Below are 17,807 nucleotides of genomic sequence, written 5' to 3'. Positions count from 1 at the left end.
GGGAGAAATATCAATAACCTCAGATATGCAGATGACACCACCTTTATGGCAGAAAACGAAGAACTAAAGAGCCTCTTGATGAAAGTGAAGGAGGAGAGTAAAAAAGTTGCCTTAAAGTTCAGCATTCAGAAAACTAAGATCATGGCATCCAGTCCCATCACTTCATGGCAAATAGATGGGGAAACAGTGTCAGACTTTTTTTTCCTGGGCTCCAAAATCACTGCAGATAGTGACTGCAGCCATGAAATTAAAAGATGCTTACTCCTTGGAAGAAAAGCTATGACCAACCTAGACAGCATATTTAAAAGCAGAAACATTACTTTGCCAACACAAGTCAATCTAGTCAAGGCTATAGTTTTTCCAGTAGACATGTATGGATGTGAGAGTTGGACTCTAAAGAAAGCTCAGCACCAAAGAATTGATGCTTTTGAACTGTGGTGTTGGAGAAGACTCTTGAGAGTCCCTTGGACTGCAAGGAGATCCAATCAGTCCATCCTAAAGAAAATCGGTCCTGAATATTCATTGGAAGGACTGATGCTGAAGCTGAAACTCCAATACTTTGGCCACCTCTTGTGAAGAACTGACTCATTTGAAAAGACCCTGATGCTGGGAAAGATGAAGGCGGGAGGAGAAGGGGGCGACAGAGGATGAGATGGTTGGATCGCATCACCGAGTCTATGCACATGAGTTTTGAGTAAACTCTGGGAGTTGGCGATGGACAGGGAGGCCTGGTGTGCTGCAGTCCTTGGGGTCGCAGAGTGTCGAACACAACTGAATGACTGAACTGATCTGAACTAAATGTTGAGTAGAAGAAGCAAAACAAAAGAGAATCTCCAGAAAGTTACTCTATTTATATATAGTTCAAAAATGGGCAAAATTAGAATGTATTGTTAGGGATGAAAACTATATAAAAAGCATGGAAAATGACAAGCTCTGAGAGAGAGAAAGGGCTGTAATGAGAAGGGGTCACAGGGAGCTTGTAAGGCTCCAGCATCCTGTTTCTTGACTAAGTAGTGGTTATACAGGGGTTTGCTTTTAATGATCCTTTAAACAAAGCATTTTACTTTGTATGTTGTATCTTGACATTAAACAGTTATAGGAAAACAGCAATTAAAAAAGTATATATGTGGGAATTTCCTGACAGTCCAGTGGTTAGGACTCAGCACTTTCACTTCCGGGCCCTGAGTTCAATCTCTGGTCAGGGAACTAAGGTCCTGCAAGCCATGTGGCACTGCTGGAATAAAATATATATGACACCATTCTTAGAGTCTTTGAGACATATTTACCAATGCAAAGGGCTGGATAGTCATTGTCATAAACCAGAAGAAAAAGAATTTTGAAATAGAGCACTTGGAAATTCATTTGTCTTAGTTTCAAAAATAAGAATGTCTGCTTTTATTAATTTTACCTATATGCAAAGCACTTTTTATTCTTTCTAATTTTTACAATAATGGCTTTTATTATTATCCTTATTTTACAAATGAAGAAACTGAGGCTAAGAGTAATTAAATAACTCCTTGGTAGAGGAGGAATTTTAAATAAATCACTTAATAGATTTTAAATAAATTACTGAAAAATCTGCGTGGACTAGTTTTGACCTTTTTTTTCCTCCTCCATCTTGTGGTAAGATAAATTGAAAACAACTTTTGTGAACATTTAAAAATATGTAATATGAAAATAAGCTCTGAACAAATGAATAGACTGAGTTTTGGATAGATATCTTTTTTTTTTTCTATTTAAAGATATCGTTTCTTTGTGCCTTAAAGTATGAAAGATTTCCAAGTGTCTAGTAGTAAATGAGTTTGTGGGTGTTTCGGCATTTACCACTTGTAGGTCAAGCCCCTGCACTCAGCGTTAAAATTGAACCTAATTAGAAGAGAAAGTGAGAGAAACAGTGTCTGCATTTTTTATGTGCTAGCTGGGATGGTCACTTTATCCCGAGTTTGCTGGGCCGTGACAACTAAGCTAACTCTCATGGAAAGGAAATTACTTTGTCTAGCTAAGCCTCCCCCCTCAAAAAAAAAATTGTTTTAGATTTAGTTTGTAATGTCACTTAAGGTTCTTCCTAAAGGCTTGTGAACCTTCACCTTCTTTTAATAAGGCTTCATAATGACAAAGTCCCCTGAGAGTGAAATCATCTATGTGGAATGTGCCCGTGTCTTTAAAAAAATTCTGATAAACATCACTTCATGGTATTTAAGAGATTAAAAAAGGCTTAAAATACATAAATGTTACTTTCAGGTTATTATAGCCAAGGAAACCTGTGGCCCAGCTATCAAAACAGCTTAGCTGCAGCAAGTTCTGAGCAGTGGGCTTAGCCAAATTGGTTAGCCCTTTTTAGGACTGACTATGCTGTCTTTGGAGTTGACCTTTAACTTACAATATAGAATATAATTGTTTCATCTCTGAAGCACATTTATGTATCCCTTTGCCCCAACACTAATTCATCATCTGCTTTATAGTAATTCCACTCAGACATCACCATCAAGCCCACTGGAGGCTACTAAAGGATGTGAGTGCATGTATTTCCTAATCAGTGACATTAGTTTATATCTGCTTATTAAGGTACCCATTAAATTCATCCTGAGAGAGATAACATGAACACTAATGCACTTCACATCTTCCATCAGTGCTTTTTTATTTATTTCTATAATGGAGTTATTAATATCTGAATTTAAAAGTACAAGAGAATGCAAAGCTTTTAGTAATGGTCTACGATCTTTTACTCTGGCAAGATGTGGAAGATATGAAAAGCAAAGTCATCCATTATTATGTTGACATTTTTATTCTCTCTCTCTAAAACATAGCCATTAAAATATACATGATACCATTTATTTTAAAAGTAAGTTAATATCTTTTATATAATTGCCTCTTCTAAATAAAGTATATTATCTTAGTTTCCCTATAATTTATCTTTAAGTTATCTTGGTTTTCTAATTTTAATTTGAAACTCAAGAGTATATACAGGATTTTGTGTCCCTTTTGAATATGCCAGTCATAAAGTACTAATTGAATGTACTGTTCTAGGCTCTGGTGGGTATAAAAGTAGATGCCCTGTATGAAAAACAGTCCACATGTGTATAAAATCTAACTGTTCTGGTGAATTCCCTTAACCAAAATAGATACTCCATAAATCTCTCTTCATTTCCATTCATTAGCACTTGCATTTGAAACATTTGGCAAAGTTGCTAATATGACTTTCCATTTGAGAAATCCATAAACTACTGCCTTCAAGGCCTACAGCAGCAGCTGGTACCTTTTTGTTTTGCTTTGAGTTTTTGCTATTACTCTTTTTTCAAAGCTGGTAACATGAAATGAATAACGCCAAGAAGTAGCAATTTGGCAGATCCGTTAGCACATACACTCCTGTTCGTCTCTCTACCAGCAGCGTTATTACCGTCTACCTTTGGTACTCACTCTTACTCTGTTATCCCAGGTGCAGAAAGAGAAGGTTAGGTAGTGGCAGCCTTTTTAATTTGCTCCTTACATCAGACTTCCTCTATGGTGAGTAAAACACAATATCTTAGACTCATTATATTTAAATCTGTACTAACATTCTCTTTCCCCCAAATAATCACATGGTTCAGTACTAGTACCCACGTTTACTGGTGCTGCATTAGTTTGGGTTTAATAAGAAGCAGACTTCAAGAGGGAATTAGAGGGACAAATGATTTATTGAAAGAAGGAGCAGAGGAAGGTGAGAAGAGCCTTCAGACTGCAGTACAGATATGATACTTGTAGAAGGAGGAAGGAAGGAAGGAGAACTGAGTTGGAAAACTCTTGGACTACAACTCAGGTCTAAGTTGATGTGAAATACTCAAGCCAAAGCTGCTCACTGGAAGAGTCCCATGTTTTACCCTATAGGGCCTACCTCAGCAACATTACTGTGCATGTCATTGGCTGGGAGCAGCCTGTATGAAGTTTGGCATGAATGCATCGAAGATCCAGAGGTTCGGTAGCTGGAGCCATCAGCCTTCATATGTATTCCCTGCTGCAGAAGATCTAAGGGACACATTTTATGACTTACGTGACTTCAAATAAATTTAACACCTCAGTTCAGAATGTAATACTGCCAATACAGTGTTATTGTAAAGGTTAAATAAGGTTAAATAATGTATTTTAAAACCTTGGGACATGATAATACTTAATAAATATTAATTCTTTTTCTGCTGTCTAGAATGTGATCATTTTCTAACTTACTTTCCATAGAAGAACATCGTTAGAGTAGCAAATGTGCTGATGTTGTCTATATTAGTACTACTCAAGGTGTGTTCTACAGACCAGTATGTTACTAGCAGCAAAATAAGGAGCTTATACCAGATGTAGCTCAATGATGTCAATAAACACACTACTTAGTTCAAATGCAAATTTTTTTTCATATCAAGACGAGTAAGGAAGCAGTGTGTTTAGTTAAATTCCAGCACAAGCTCCTTATTTATTGCATATTGGCACTTTGAATAGTGTTGGACTTTAGTTAAATATAACCAAAATGTAATATCCTTTTAAAAATCAGATTTTCTTTTTCACCGTATATACAACTTCATTGTACATATTTCTGCTTGTCTGCTAAAGAGGAGATCACTGGAGGCTGGGCACTGGTAATTCATGTTACTTATGCCAGTGGCAGCCAGTAGCACTGTTAGCATTTGTCAGCTTCAGGGCCTGCGATCAAATATCAAAGTAGGCAGCTTTGTCACTGTCGTATTTCTAGGCCCCTTGCCTAACTCTTACCAGCAAATGCTCATCGAGCTTCCGCCACCTGCGAGATACCGTGTGCCTACTACTGTCCACTGTTCTCACACTGCTCTGTTACAGCCTTGCGAGCCCCCAAGTTGTGATGCTCCACCAAAATCTGCCTTCCCTCACAGTTCCAGGGAACTCCAAGTCCTATTCCCTCAGTAATGCAGAGGTGACTTGATCTCCTAGTTACGAATTTGCAATTTAAAATTTGAGCCTGTTACTGGAACAATATTACACACATTTTTGAACTGTGGATGCCGTATCTTAATGCATGAGTTATAATCTTTCTTTGGTTCATTTCACCATGTATACCAGAAATACTTGTCATCACACATCTGTAAAGCTGCTGACCTCTGCCCTAAAGTGGGTGTTGAGTTTTCTCACAACCTTTCACTTTGGTAACCTTCTTCCATGGAATGACGTTGGGCACCGAGACATGAATCCAGGAAGTCAATCAGACCTTTTCCTTGTATGTTTAGGGATTTAAAATATTAGCTGCATATTGTTTTTAGTTGCAGGCATCCTTTCATATTCACACACACACACGCTTTCATATTGAAACTAATTAGATGGAGATTTAGTGTGGTTTTTTTCTATGTACTCCCAGGTCTTTGACGATGTGTTAACATGATGTAGTAGACTAGGAATATCTAGTTTTGCCTTCATGCTTTTAAAAACTAAAGTGCATGTTTCATAAAATTAAAGTGTCCCAAGAGTCGGTTAATATAAAGTAATATTTTGCCAAGGTCATAAGTGATTTAATATGAAAGATCATATTTTATCGTAACCATAACAGACTTAGCAAAACCTCGGCAGACAAATTGCTGGTTTAGAAATGATCTGAACTTACTTTTCCCCAAAACACAAAACCCACAAGATTGTGTATATAAGGCAACAGGCATTATTTCATTGATCCCCAAGGTTGTGGATCTAGCAGCAACTATTACAACGTGCTTTGTTTTTATTATTGCTCTGTTTAGTTAGTCATCCAAATTCTAGCCATTTCTGTTTATAGCAAGATAGAGCATATAGCCCAGGCAGCACAGCTAGTCATACCTTTTTATTGATGTAATTTGACTTATTTTGGTTCCTTTCCTGGTGTCTAACATTTTGTGAAGCCCTACCATAAATTATTGGCTTGTATAACCCACTGCATCACCTTCACCCAGAGATTTGCTGCCTGTGCAGTTCCTTAATTTTCAAGTGTGAGAGATTTATTTTTCCTTAGTGAGTCCTAATGTTTCTGCACACACACGCACACATGCTTGTGCATGTGTGTGGGTATATAGGAAGGCCAGTGAGAAAGTCCAACTTATTCTTGGTTAATTCCTGCATGAGATTCTGGAGAAATCTTTAAACTTAATAGATACTGGTTGCTGTGTTCTCAAGTTGACTTGATCGTGAACAGTTTGGTGGTGGTTTTAAATTTTTGCTCCAATTTTGCTTATTTTTCCTGGGGATTCTGACTAGTCAGGGTGCTGTACACTTCATGTCCTCAGTGAATACTTATCAACTGTGTAACTGACCAATGCCATTTCCTAAGCCCATGTAAATGACTAAGATACTATTACAAATATTGTATGTCAGACAAGCACTCTATGAGATAGATGGCCTTGTCCCCACTTGACAAACGAAGATTTTGGAGCTCAGAAAACGTAAACACTTTACCCAAAGTCATACAGTTTATACATGAAGGATTGGGATACTTTATCAGAAGATTTTTTTATGTACATGATTATATTTGATCCTTCAGTCCTTGAAGTGGACAGAATAAATTCATTTCTATGCTATTGAGTACATGGTCACTATAGTGGGCCTGGCTCAGTCCAGTACTATCCTCTGAACTCTGATATTACTTGGTGTTTGTTAAAGTTTATAGGTCAGTAATGGCATTGGTCACACCATTTTAGTGTGGTCACCAATGGCTGACTTTTGTTAAGTGATTCTCTGTTGCCTCCCCGGTAGAGCCCCTGCTTAAATACTTGGTGTTCAAGTAAGCACTTTTATAATGAAAAAACAATGTGTGTGGAGGGCAGGGGGTGGGGGCAAGCCTTGCAGATCTGTCCATGTCAGCCACCTTCTTAAAACCTTCAAATCATTTCCCGAGGTTACCTTCCCACAACCCTTCCCCCTCAAAAACAGACATTTCAGCATGCCAAAGGCTTCACATGATCTGTCTTCTTCCTCCCTTTTCAGCCTCACCTTCTGCTGCCACTCACCCCAAAACCCCTGCCACTGGCCCTTTATGCCAGGAAAGCTGAACTACTTCACTGAGGTGAGGCCCACCTTCTGCTTTTGCTTTTTTTTAATCCCCTTTTACCCCCTTTGCCTGATATCTCCCCCTGTCACTCATGTGATAAATTCCCATTCGGTCTCCACTGTACAGCTCCGTGGTCTTTCCTACTATAAGCCTCTCTTTACCTTCCTGAATAGAGTTATTATTCATCTTCTATTCTCCCTGCTCAACTTTAAAAAAATAAATACTCATTTGGAACTTGCCTTGCAGTCCAGTAGTTAGGACTGGGTGCTTTCACTGCTGTGGGCCCAGGTTCCATCCCTGGTCGGGGAACTAAGATCCTACAAGCTGTGTAGCCTGGCCAAAAGACAAAACAAAGCCTCAGTCAAATATATCAATATTTTTACATGTCTGTTGTCATTTATTGTATATGTAGATGTTCCCTACTAGACTAATAAACTCTGTTAAGGATGAGAGACCAAAATTTACTCATCCCTTTATCCCAACACAGTGTCTAGCACCAAAAATGGACTGAGCAAAGGTTTGTGCCTGGAAGACAGAAAGCATCAGTGACCCTCCTCTGGGAATTAAGGAATGAAAATTCAACACTAAAAGGAAAAGCCTGCCATTTGAAAGGAGAGCGGGGTACACATTAGTATCAAATGAAATTAGTGTCTTCACTTCTTATAAATGTGCTGGGCTTTGCATGTGTCTAGGACGATAATGCAGGGCTTTGAGAAATGGAGTGAGATTAAAGAGAAGTTATACAGTGAGAGAGCATTTTCCTTTGGTAATAAGTTAGAGGTTATTGAGTACCTTTTTCTCTTCTAGTCAAACAGAAAGCTGACAAATGTTTTCCAAGTGTTATCAGAATTTTCTAATCTTTTGTCTTTCACTGACATTTTTATTTAATCATTTCAGATGCAATAGTAAATTACTGACCTTGTGTGTAATTCAACTAGTGCACTTAAAATGGCAATACAGGGCAGATTGTTACCAGCTCACCAGGATGTGTGATGTGATACCATTTGAAGCTCTGAAAAGAGAAGGGAAGGGATTGTGTCTTCAGATAACTCAACCCTGGAGTTCTGGCCCATTAATACAGTTTTTAGTTGTATAAAAGTTACACATGCTGCTAGTTTAGCGAGTCAAATAGTTCCTTAAGGTTTATTATGAAACAGTATTTTTCCATGTACCTTAAAGGAAACTACTTTAGTAATTTGAACAGATTCTCTCTTGTGTGTGTTAGTCTCTTAGTCGTGTCCAACTCTTTGTGACCCCCATGGACTATAGCCCGCCAAGCTTCTCTGTCCATGGAATTCTCCAGGCAAGAATACTGGAGTAGGTTGCCATTCCCTTCTGCAGGGGATCTTCCCAACCCAGGGATCGAATCCGAGTCTTCACCATCTGAGCAACTGGGGACGCTTACCTCCAAGTCACTAAATAACCTGACAATATCGCTTCTTCTTGGGTTTTAAGATTATCAGTGATTCCTTCAGTAGAGGATGATAGTCTAGCTCCCTTTCACCACATCTTTACTGCAGGCATATTCCATTCTACCAATATGGGTTCGTATTTAAACTACCAGTTCTGTATAAAGTTCCCTCATAGATAAGACATACAGTATACTATGATTCGGAGAAGGCAATGGCACCCCACTCCAGTACTCTTGCCTGGAAAATCCCACAGACGGAGGAGCCTGGTGGGCTGCAGTTGATGGGGTTGCAAAGACACGACTGAGTGACTTCACTTTCACTTTTCACTTTCCTGCATTGGAGAAGGAAATGGCAACCCACTCCAGTGTTCTTGCCTGGAGAATCCCAGGGACGGGGGAGCCTGGTGGGCTGCCGTCTATGGAGTCGCACAGAGTCGGACACGACTGAAGTGACTTAGCAGCAGCATACTATGATTACTTTTTCTCTACCTAATATTTTTTTGTTTTCTTTGAAGTTTATGATTCTCTTATTTTTACTTTGATTAGTTTTCAATATGCTTATAGCTAATTCTACCCCAAACTCTCCACCAATTATCTAAATCTCCTCTCAGGATGTTCAGACATGTCAGATGTACAGTCAGTTGCTTGTCAGATTTTCAGTCAATTTAATCTTTGGAAATCTCTCCTGCTCCAATCTGACCTGCTCCGTTCTCTTTGCCTTACCTAAAATCCTCAGGATTCCCATCACTTCTCTTGTGTTGAAATTCATTTTCTGAATGGATTCCATGTCTTCTTCTTTCTCAGTTTACTCTCGTTTTGTTGACAAATGTCTTCCTTTAGCTTCCTGAGAAAGGATGTATGGAGGTAAATTTTGGTGACTTTGTAAAACTGAAAATATCTTTTTCTTTTTTTATTTGGTATGGAATGAGCTGGAAATATTATATATATATATATTTTATATACCTATCAGTTCAGTTCAGTCGCCCAGTCGTGTCCGACTCTTTGCGACCTCATGAATTGCAGCATGCCAGGCCTCCCTGTCCATCACCAACTCCCAAAGTTCACTCAAACTCACATCCATCGAGTCAGTGATGCCATCCAGCCATCTCATGCTCTGTCATCCCCTTCTCCTCCTGCCCGCAATCCCTCCCAGCATCAGAGTCTTTTCCAATGAGTCAACTCTTCGCATGAGGTGGCCAAAGTACTGGAGTTTCAGCTTTAGCATCATTCCTTCCAAAGAAATCCCAGGACTGATCTCCTTTAGAATGGACTGGTTGGATCCCCTTGCAGTCCAAGGGACTCTCAAGAGTCTTCTCCAGCACCACAGTTCAAAAGCATCAATTCTTCATTGCTCAGCTTTCTTCACAGTCCAACTCTCACATCCATACATGACTACTGGAAAAACCATAGCCTTGACTAGACGGACCTTTGTTGGCAAAGTAACGTCTCTGCTTTTCAATATGCTGTCTAGGTTGGTCATAACTTTCCTTCCAAGGAGTAAGCATCTTTTAATTTCATGGCTGCAATCACCATCTGCCGTGATTTTGGAGCCCCAAAAAATAAAGTCTGATACTGTTTCCACTGTTTCCCCATCTATTTCCCATGAAGTGATGGGACCAGATGCCATGATCTTCATTTTCTGAATGTTGAGCTTTAAGCCAACTTTTTCACTCTCCACTTTCACTTTCATCAAGAGGGTCTTTAGTTCCTCTTCACTGTCTGCCATAAAGGTGGTGTCATCTGCATATCTGAGGTTATTGATCTTTCTCCCAGCAATCTTGATTCCAGCTTGTGCTTCTTGCAGCCCACCGTTTCTCATGATATACTCTGCATATAAGTTAAATAAGCAGGGTGACAATATACAGCCTTGACGTACTCCTTTTCCTACATAGGTATATAAAATAGCAACACCGACTCAATGAACAGGAGTTTGAACAACCTTTGGGAGATAGTGAAGGACAGGCAAGCCTGGCGTGCTGCCGTCCATGGGGTTCCAGAGAGCTGAACACAGCTTAGCGACCTAACAACAACTGATATATTTTAAAGAATTTTCAAGTCAGTGCTCCATTATATTTTAGCTTCCAGTATTACTTTTGATGTTTGGTTTTTGTATTTGATTGGCCTAAAGATATTTGACTCTCCCCCTTTTTTTTAATGTGATCTATATACTTTGTTTTGCTTTGCTTTGTTTCCTTTCTGGAAATCTGTAGAAACTCCTCTTGTCCTCAGTGTTTTAAAATTTCAGGCTAATGGACCCTTAAGTTTATTTTTTCCATTGTGCTGGGTACTCAGTGAATCCTTTTAGTCTGAAAATTCAAGTCATTAAGTTCTGGGAAATTTCTTTGAATTATTTCATTGATGATTTCTTCTTTATTTTCTGTTTCTAGACTACTATTGTATTTAGGTAATAGATCTCCCTCACTGATCCTCTAATGTTATCTCTTTTCTCCTGTTTTCCACCTCTTAGTCTTTTATTTTAACTCCTCAGACATTCCCTTAACTTTGTATCTTGCCTGTCTATTTTTTGTTGTTCATATTTCACTTTCATATTTTAAATTGCTAAGAACTCTTTTTTCTCTGAATAGCATCCTGTGTGTAGTATCATCTTTTATCCATCTGAGCATATTAATGTTTTTGAAATATTTATTCTTATTTTTGTTTTCAGTTTGATCTTGATATTGTCATTTGCCTTAGAGGCACTTCTTAAGTTTAATGATAGTTGATTGCATATTTCTTTTTAAGAGGAGAGGACTAGAAAATATAGGGAGCTCTTTGTGTTGTTAACTGTGAGGTTCACTTGCTGGGCTCTTTTCATTGGGGAATACCGAATGTCATCCTTCTGAGATCTTTCCTCTGGGCTTGTCAAGGATCTTTCAGTATCCACCTGTAAAGTATTTGCCTGTGTTCTGGAAGCAGAGTGGAGGGAAGAGAAGTACAGACCTCAGCATCTAGTATGCTTACTTTCATTTAATCACCTTGTTGGCAGTACAGTGCCTTTGCCCTTACCTGCGTTGATGTTTCCCTCTCCAAAATCTAAAATTCTAGTTCATTTGCCAAGGTGTAAGAGTGGTTGTTGCCTCAGTCTATGGAATTGAGAGGGGATCTGGAAATATAATTGTCTTACAGATTTTCAGCTGGTCTTCCTGTTTTGTTTTTTTTAATTGCGGTATAAGTGACATACAACACTATATCAATTTCAGGTGCATAACATAATGACTCAGTATTTGTATGCACTGCAAAATGATCACTCAGTTTTCTGTTTTTAGCCCCACTTTTACTGCCACTTTAAGAAGTACTTAGGGGCCACCAATTCCTGAGCCTTATGGTTGTTACTGAATTATAGCTCACATTGCCTCTCAAACCCCCTCTTCTGGCTTAGAATTCAGCTTTTTAAAAATCTGTCCATCCTGCTTTTCAACTTCCAAAATTTTGTTGCTGTTATAATCTTTGCAGCTCTCTCTTTGCTGTATTTACATATAAGCACAATACATACAGGGGATAATAATTTAAAACATTACTGTCTTCTCATTAGAAACAAAGGAAGCGTAAAGATAGAAAACCCCATTACTGACACTTAAGTTTCAGGAGGTTGCAGAAGTCAGTGTACATGTTTCAATCTGCCGTCTTAACCCACAAGTTCCCAAAAGTTTTTAAGTAGAGAAAAGTTTTTATAAAGGTAAAAGAAACCAGCAAACTTTATAATATTTTTTATTTTAACCGAATTCAGCTTGATTTTATTTCCAACAGTAGAAGAATGAGATCCAAATAAAACTAGTGAATGTCTCAAAGCCACAACCAGGTTTTGATGAATATTTTTCCTTTTGTGATCAAGAATTAAAATCCAGAAGGTTACAAAACCTAGAGATTCAGAGATATTTCCACTAATTTCCAACACTTTTCTCCAGTTTTCCTAGGAGATACTCATCGTGCTTCTTAAAGTTAATTGATAAGGTATTATTACCCTCTGAGAAACTTCATACATTAGACTGGGAAAAGAGAGAATGAAGTAGGTTAGAAAGTTGGTTCTGCCCCTCCTAATGTTCTTCCATAATATACACTTCACAAAAATAGTATCTTGGGAAGAGCATTATTTGATATTCATAACTTTAAATCAGATAGGCTAGAGGTTTATTGGTTTTATCAGTTGTGTAATCTTTAGGAGTTACTTAACCCTCTGAACTTGTATCTTCATCTGTGAAGCAAAGATTAAGTACAGTTGGCCCACCATGTCCGTGGATTTGACATCCCTGGTTACAGTGGGCCCATGCAGGGACTTGAGCAGGGCCCATGCAGGGACTTGAGCATCTTTGGATTTTGGTATCTTCAGGGTTCTTGCAACAAATCCCCCACTGATACCAGGAGGCATCTGTAATATTTTGAGGGTATATAAACTTTAAATAAGATACGATATTAAAGAACCTAGCACATAGAAGCTGAAGACCAAATGATACCCATTTTTCTTCTTACTGATTCAATCAGGGTAAGCTTTTCAGTGTATAACATTTAGACTACATCTGAAGAGAGGATAAGATTTTAAAAGATAAGCCAGAGATGGAGACCTTCCTGGAAGGATAGACCTTCCAGACTGAAAGAATAGCGTGACAAAAGCATGGCTACATCAAAGAATCAAGTCTGAGACTTGTTTAAGGACTGGCAAGTACTTCCAGGTGTTTTGGACTGTCCAGCACATGAAAGGCTGCAGCACAATGGGAGTGAGGCTGGGAAGGTTTTGATATAGGGGCACCTCAGCAAGAAAATTAAAAGGCTGGTGTTCTCACATATTGCAGCACTGAGTGAGATACAGACAAAGCAAGGATCCATTGGGAAAGCAAGGCCCCCTTCTCTGGTAAAGCTTATTTAATATGGCTTTTTAACAGCTTGATCTGATAGAGATCAAAATCATAATGGAAGTTATTGATAAACTTGGAAAAATGTATGAGATATATATATATACACACACACTCTAAACAAGTATACTTGTCATGTAACTTGTTTGTTACTCTAAACAAGTCAAGAACGTTAAGTAAAGACTATGTCCAAAAGAAGAAGATTGCTATCTTCATGTTTCAAAGGCTGTCAGGGGAATAAGGAGTAAAATTAAACCTTGATGATGGATCAGAAGAAATCAGAAAGGAGTTTTTAGTTCCCTTGAGAAATAATATTTTTTATCAGATCAAACTGCCCAATAGTGAAATGAAAAGCTTGAAGTGAATTAAAAATCTAGTCAATTAGAGTTATATATACTAGAGCTAAATGATTATCAGAGATGCTGTAGAAAATGGGACTGTTTTGTGAAGTGGTAAAAGCGAGTGCCTTCTAAGGTTACGCTCAGCTCCATATGATTCTGTGCCTGACCAGGGCTCTTATATCATCTAGGTGTAAACTTTGTCTCACGCTTTGCGCACAACAAACTGTTCCACAAACTGAACCTTGAGGATAGTTACAGATCCCCTGAGACAGTCCTGTCCTTTAGTCAACTATTTAAGCTGCTTGAGAGAGCTCCAGAAGCTGTCACTGGAAAGGAGGATTTTCTCCACAGTTCTGCTGAAAACAGTGGGACAGTCTCCATCCAAGTGGAGCCTTTGGTGCTACTCCACGGACCTCAAGAACATCTTCACCTGCGTGGGAGCCTCCAGCCACCTTGAGACAGGGCTTACCACCCCTGGCAAACCCCCAGTAGCTCTAAAACTCTTTCCTTCTCTTTGTCTTAACTGAAATCTGAGGCCCTTCCATTGGAGACTTGTTTTCTGACACTCCACAGGAGCAGAAGGTGATGAAGATGGAGGTTGGGATGGGTCATTTGTCCATTTCTCATTACCATTACTTTTCCCTCCTTGTTTAAAACCATCATCTTGCTTTGGAGCAGTTTAACTGTTCAACTCTCTAGTCGCTTCAGGCATGTCCAACTCTGTGCAACCCCGTAGACGGCAGCCCACCAGGCTCCCCCGTCCCTGGGATTCTCCAGGCAAGAACACTGGAGTGGGTTGCCATTTCCTTCTCCAGTGCATGAAAGTGAAAGTGAAGTCGCTCAGTCCTGTCTGACTCTTAGCAACCCCATGGACTGCAGTCCACCAGGCTCCTCCATTCATGGAATTTTCCAGGCAAGAGTACTGGAGTTTATTGCCATTGCCTTCTCCTACCTAGCCACATCATCTGGTATTCTGGCTATTTCTTTGGGGCACTCAGAACTTGGAACCTCACTTAAGATCTTCCGTTCTAGGCCACTACTTCTATAGTAACTGTGTTTTTACCCTAATATCATCCCCTGTCTTTCCCATACTAGTCTGCATGCCTTTCCCATGTTCTCTCTTGCTTCTGTGCTCTTATGCCTGCAGTTTCCTCCCTTTGGAACACTGTTTCTGTACTCTTTCACCTGATAAAATCCAGCTTGCAGTGTGTGGCCGGATAGGTTATCACGTCTTTCCCAGGTGGATCTGTCTCCCCTAGAGTTGGCCAGGCCTTCTTCCTCTGTGTTCCTATAATTTTCTCTAATTTTATATTTATTATTCTTTAATATATTTTGTTTTTGATTTTTAAATGTCTTTTCCACTATAATATTATTACCTAAAAAGCAAGAACTCCCTGTTCTTTATTTTGTAACTTTAACCCATGGCCTGGTGCGTAGGTGTTCAGTACCTCCTGGCAGAATGCATACGATTCCAGCTGCTTGTCTTCTGTGTGCCCGTACAAGACTGTAAAGGTCGAACGAATAGTAGGAGACCTGGTATTATTACTATAGCTAGTTCATATCTAGCTCAAATAGGTAATAATTAAATTACTAGTTAAATAATTAAATACAGACACACCACTGGTGGACTTAGGTTCAGAATGTAAGTCTGCCCTTTACCTGCTATAGTTTTGTGCTTTATTCCTGTTAACCCTATCACTGTCACCCTACTTTTGTGTTTCTGCCAGTTTTCCAGTCCCCTTACTTTAGTCTTTTGGCATTTCTTATCCTCAAGACATAGTGAATATATTTGCTTACCTTGGATGTTTTCTTTTTCATGAGTCTTGTCTTTTAAGGCTATATATAGTGTGTTACATTTAGGACACATCTGATTCAGTTGAGATAAAAAATAACAACATACAGGCTTAACCAAAAGGAAGTTAGAAAGAAAAACTAGTAATGGAGTAGAAAAATAAGGTGCAACATTAATGGTTAAGTATAAAAAATAGTAACGTTCTTAGCAATAGCTATTGAGGAAAGGGGATGAGAAGTAACAATTTAAGATGCTTATAACCCACAGACTGTGTTGAGAGTTTTACATACATGGTTTTATTTATTCCATACAATAACCCTGTGAAGCAAATGTTGTGTGTATTACGTAGGTCAGGAACCAGAAGTTCAGAGGGGTTAAGTGACTTGCTCAAGGTCACAGAGATGTTAATGTGCAAACTTGGAGTTCAACCCAAGACTTTTTCACTTTTTAGTTCCTCTCCTCTTCTGCTTCACATATTTTAAATTGGTGTTTTATTAGCTTATTTTTGATTTAAGAGTTTTGGAAGTTAGCTCAGAAGTTAACGTGGAAGTGGCAGTTTGAAGACAGAAGATCATGTGGTTTAATAACCTTAGAATAATCCTTAGAAGCAGTTAACTGATTTGAGGGGGGTGGTTTTATATTATAACCTGTTCAAAGATTATTAATTAATAGTGCAGAGAGCAATATTTAAACAGCAAGTAGAGCTCTCACCAAATCTCTTGATGCAAATTTTAATACAGTCTAAAATTTGTGCTGATTTTTCTTTGGACAGTTGTCCAGAATTGTTCGTGCCTGCTTAGATGATTAACACATTATAGAGACTTTATTTTCAATGTGCTTTATTAAGAAGAAAAATGTGTTCAGACTCTATTGTGAGAAATGAAATAAAATGATTCCTCGGCCAGTCTGCTCCTCTTCCATTGACACCACCCCGCACACACACATTTACACATATTCTCATCTAATACACTTACTCACTGCCTGTGTCACTTAGACTCTTTCCTCCTTCTCCACTGATTTGTCTTCTTTCCTACCATTTTGTACCCAGCTTAGCTCAACTCATTTTCTGAAGGTCCCAGTACTTCAAGAAAGTTTTTCCCACAGAGATTTCTCTGTAAACCAAATAAGCAAATTTGGATTTTACCCCTGCAATGTGCACTCAAAAGTTTATTAATTATCCCCCCAAAGTTGATTAATTACCATCACTTGGCATAATGTTAGTTGCCACATATTGAACAATAAATAGATCCCTGCCATTAACAGTCTTATTGTAGGCATTGTGTACAGTCTATGGGAACAAATTATTTAATCTCTCTGTACCTCAGTCTCCTCATCTGTCATACAGGGATGATGCTTTGTTACAGTTCTTATGATGATGATTAAATGAGTTAGTATTTGTGTAGTACTCAAAACAGAGCCTAGCATACAGAAAATACTACAGAATTGTTTTTATTTACCAAAACAAGACTTAACTTCGCAATACTTCATCTAGTTCTAAAAAATCCTTTTGGTATCTTTACAAGTATCATAAGTTTAGAGATTAGTTTATAAAGAAATGTTGGCTCAGGGGCCAACAAGGCCAAAGTCGAGGGTGTTGGTCAGCCTGGGCTCTCCTTGGAGACGCTTAGGAATAATCCACTTCCAAACTGATTTAATTGTTGGCAGAATCCAGTGCCTTGCAGCTGTAGGTCTGAGCGGGCTTAGTTCCTGGCTTTCGGGTCCTGGATGCCGCCTACATTCCTTCACACATAGCGCCTCCGTCTTCTGACCTGTAATGTCCTGTCAAGCCCTTCTCACAGTTTAGATTTCTCAGAACATTCTCTTCTGCTGCCAGCCAGAGAAAACGGTCTGCTTTTATCGTGTGATCAAATTAGGCCTACCCAGGTGATATCCCTTTGCCATAAACATAAAATGGCCAGGGGTCTAACTCTGGGCTAAAGGTTGTAGAGGCCATCTTAAAATCCTGCCTATGGCCCCACCGATCAGGCTGTCATTGAAAGATAACTGTCCCTCTAGGTTTACCTGGTTATCATTCATTTAAGAGGTAGCCTCCCCAGGGTGACATCCGTGCCTGAGTCACATTGAAATATTCCATCATATGTTGCACAACTTCCCTGTAGTAGATATTCAGTACATATCCAGTGAATTAATTATACTTTCTGTTAAATGAATTGTGAGATCAAAAGATGAGCAGAATTGTTGCAGACCAGATTGTAAGAGCATCTATCCAATTGGAGGGGCGGTGTGAACTTGACACTTCATTAACATTTGGAAGGGTTTTTGTTTGTTTTTGCTTCTCTTTTTTTGAGGCTACATTTATTTATGATCAGCCAAAGAGACTAAACCGTGGGTGCATGGGCTTGGACTCTAATGCAATTCAAATGAGGTCAGGAGAACGCCACAAAAGAAAAACCTT

General features: G+C 38.9%; 1 protein-coding gene across 6 annotated transcripts in view; it reads left to right on the top strand.

Moving 5' to 3' along the window:
• The window catches only part of UVRAG (UV radiation resistance associated), a 326,555-nt gene that overhangs the window by 262,787 nt on the left and 45,961 nt on the right, over positions 1–17,807 (top strand). Inside the window, exon 14 of one of the 6 annotated variants that reach the window (XM_044929344.2) lies at positions 3,865–4,162. The exons of 4 other annotated variants lie outside the window; for them this stretch is intronic. In XM_044929344.2, coding sequence (XP_044785279.2) covers positions 3,865–4,041 — 177 coding nt within the window. In that variant the 3' untranslated portion in view covers positions 4,042–4,162. Of the gene's footprint in view, positions 1–3,864; positions 4,163–6,936; positions 7,016–17,807 lie in introns of those variants that run through there. One more of the 6 variants, XR_006545294.1, reaches the window with a different exon arrangement.

The sequence above is a fragment of the Bubalus bubalis genome, chromosome 16 (assembly GCF_019923935.1).
Source record: "Bubalus bubalis isolate 160015118507 breed Murrah chromosome 16, NDDB_SH_1, whole genome shotgun sequence".
NCBI lineage: Eukaryota > Metazoa > Chordata > Mammalia > Artiodactyla > Bovidae > Bubalus > Bubalus bubalis.
This window is presented reverse-complemented; position numbering and strand designations above follow the sequence as displayed.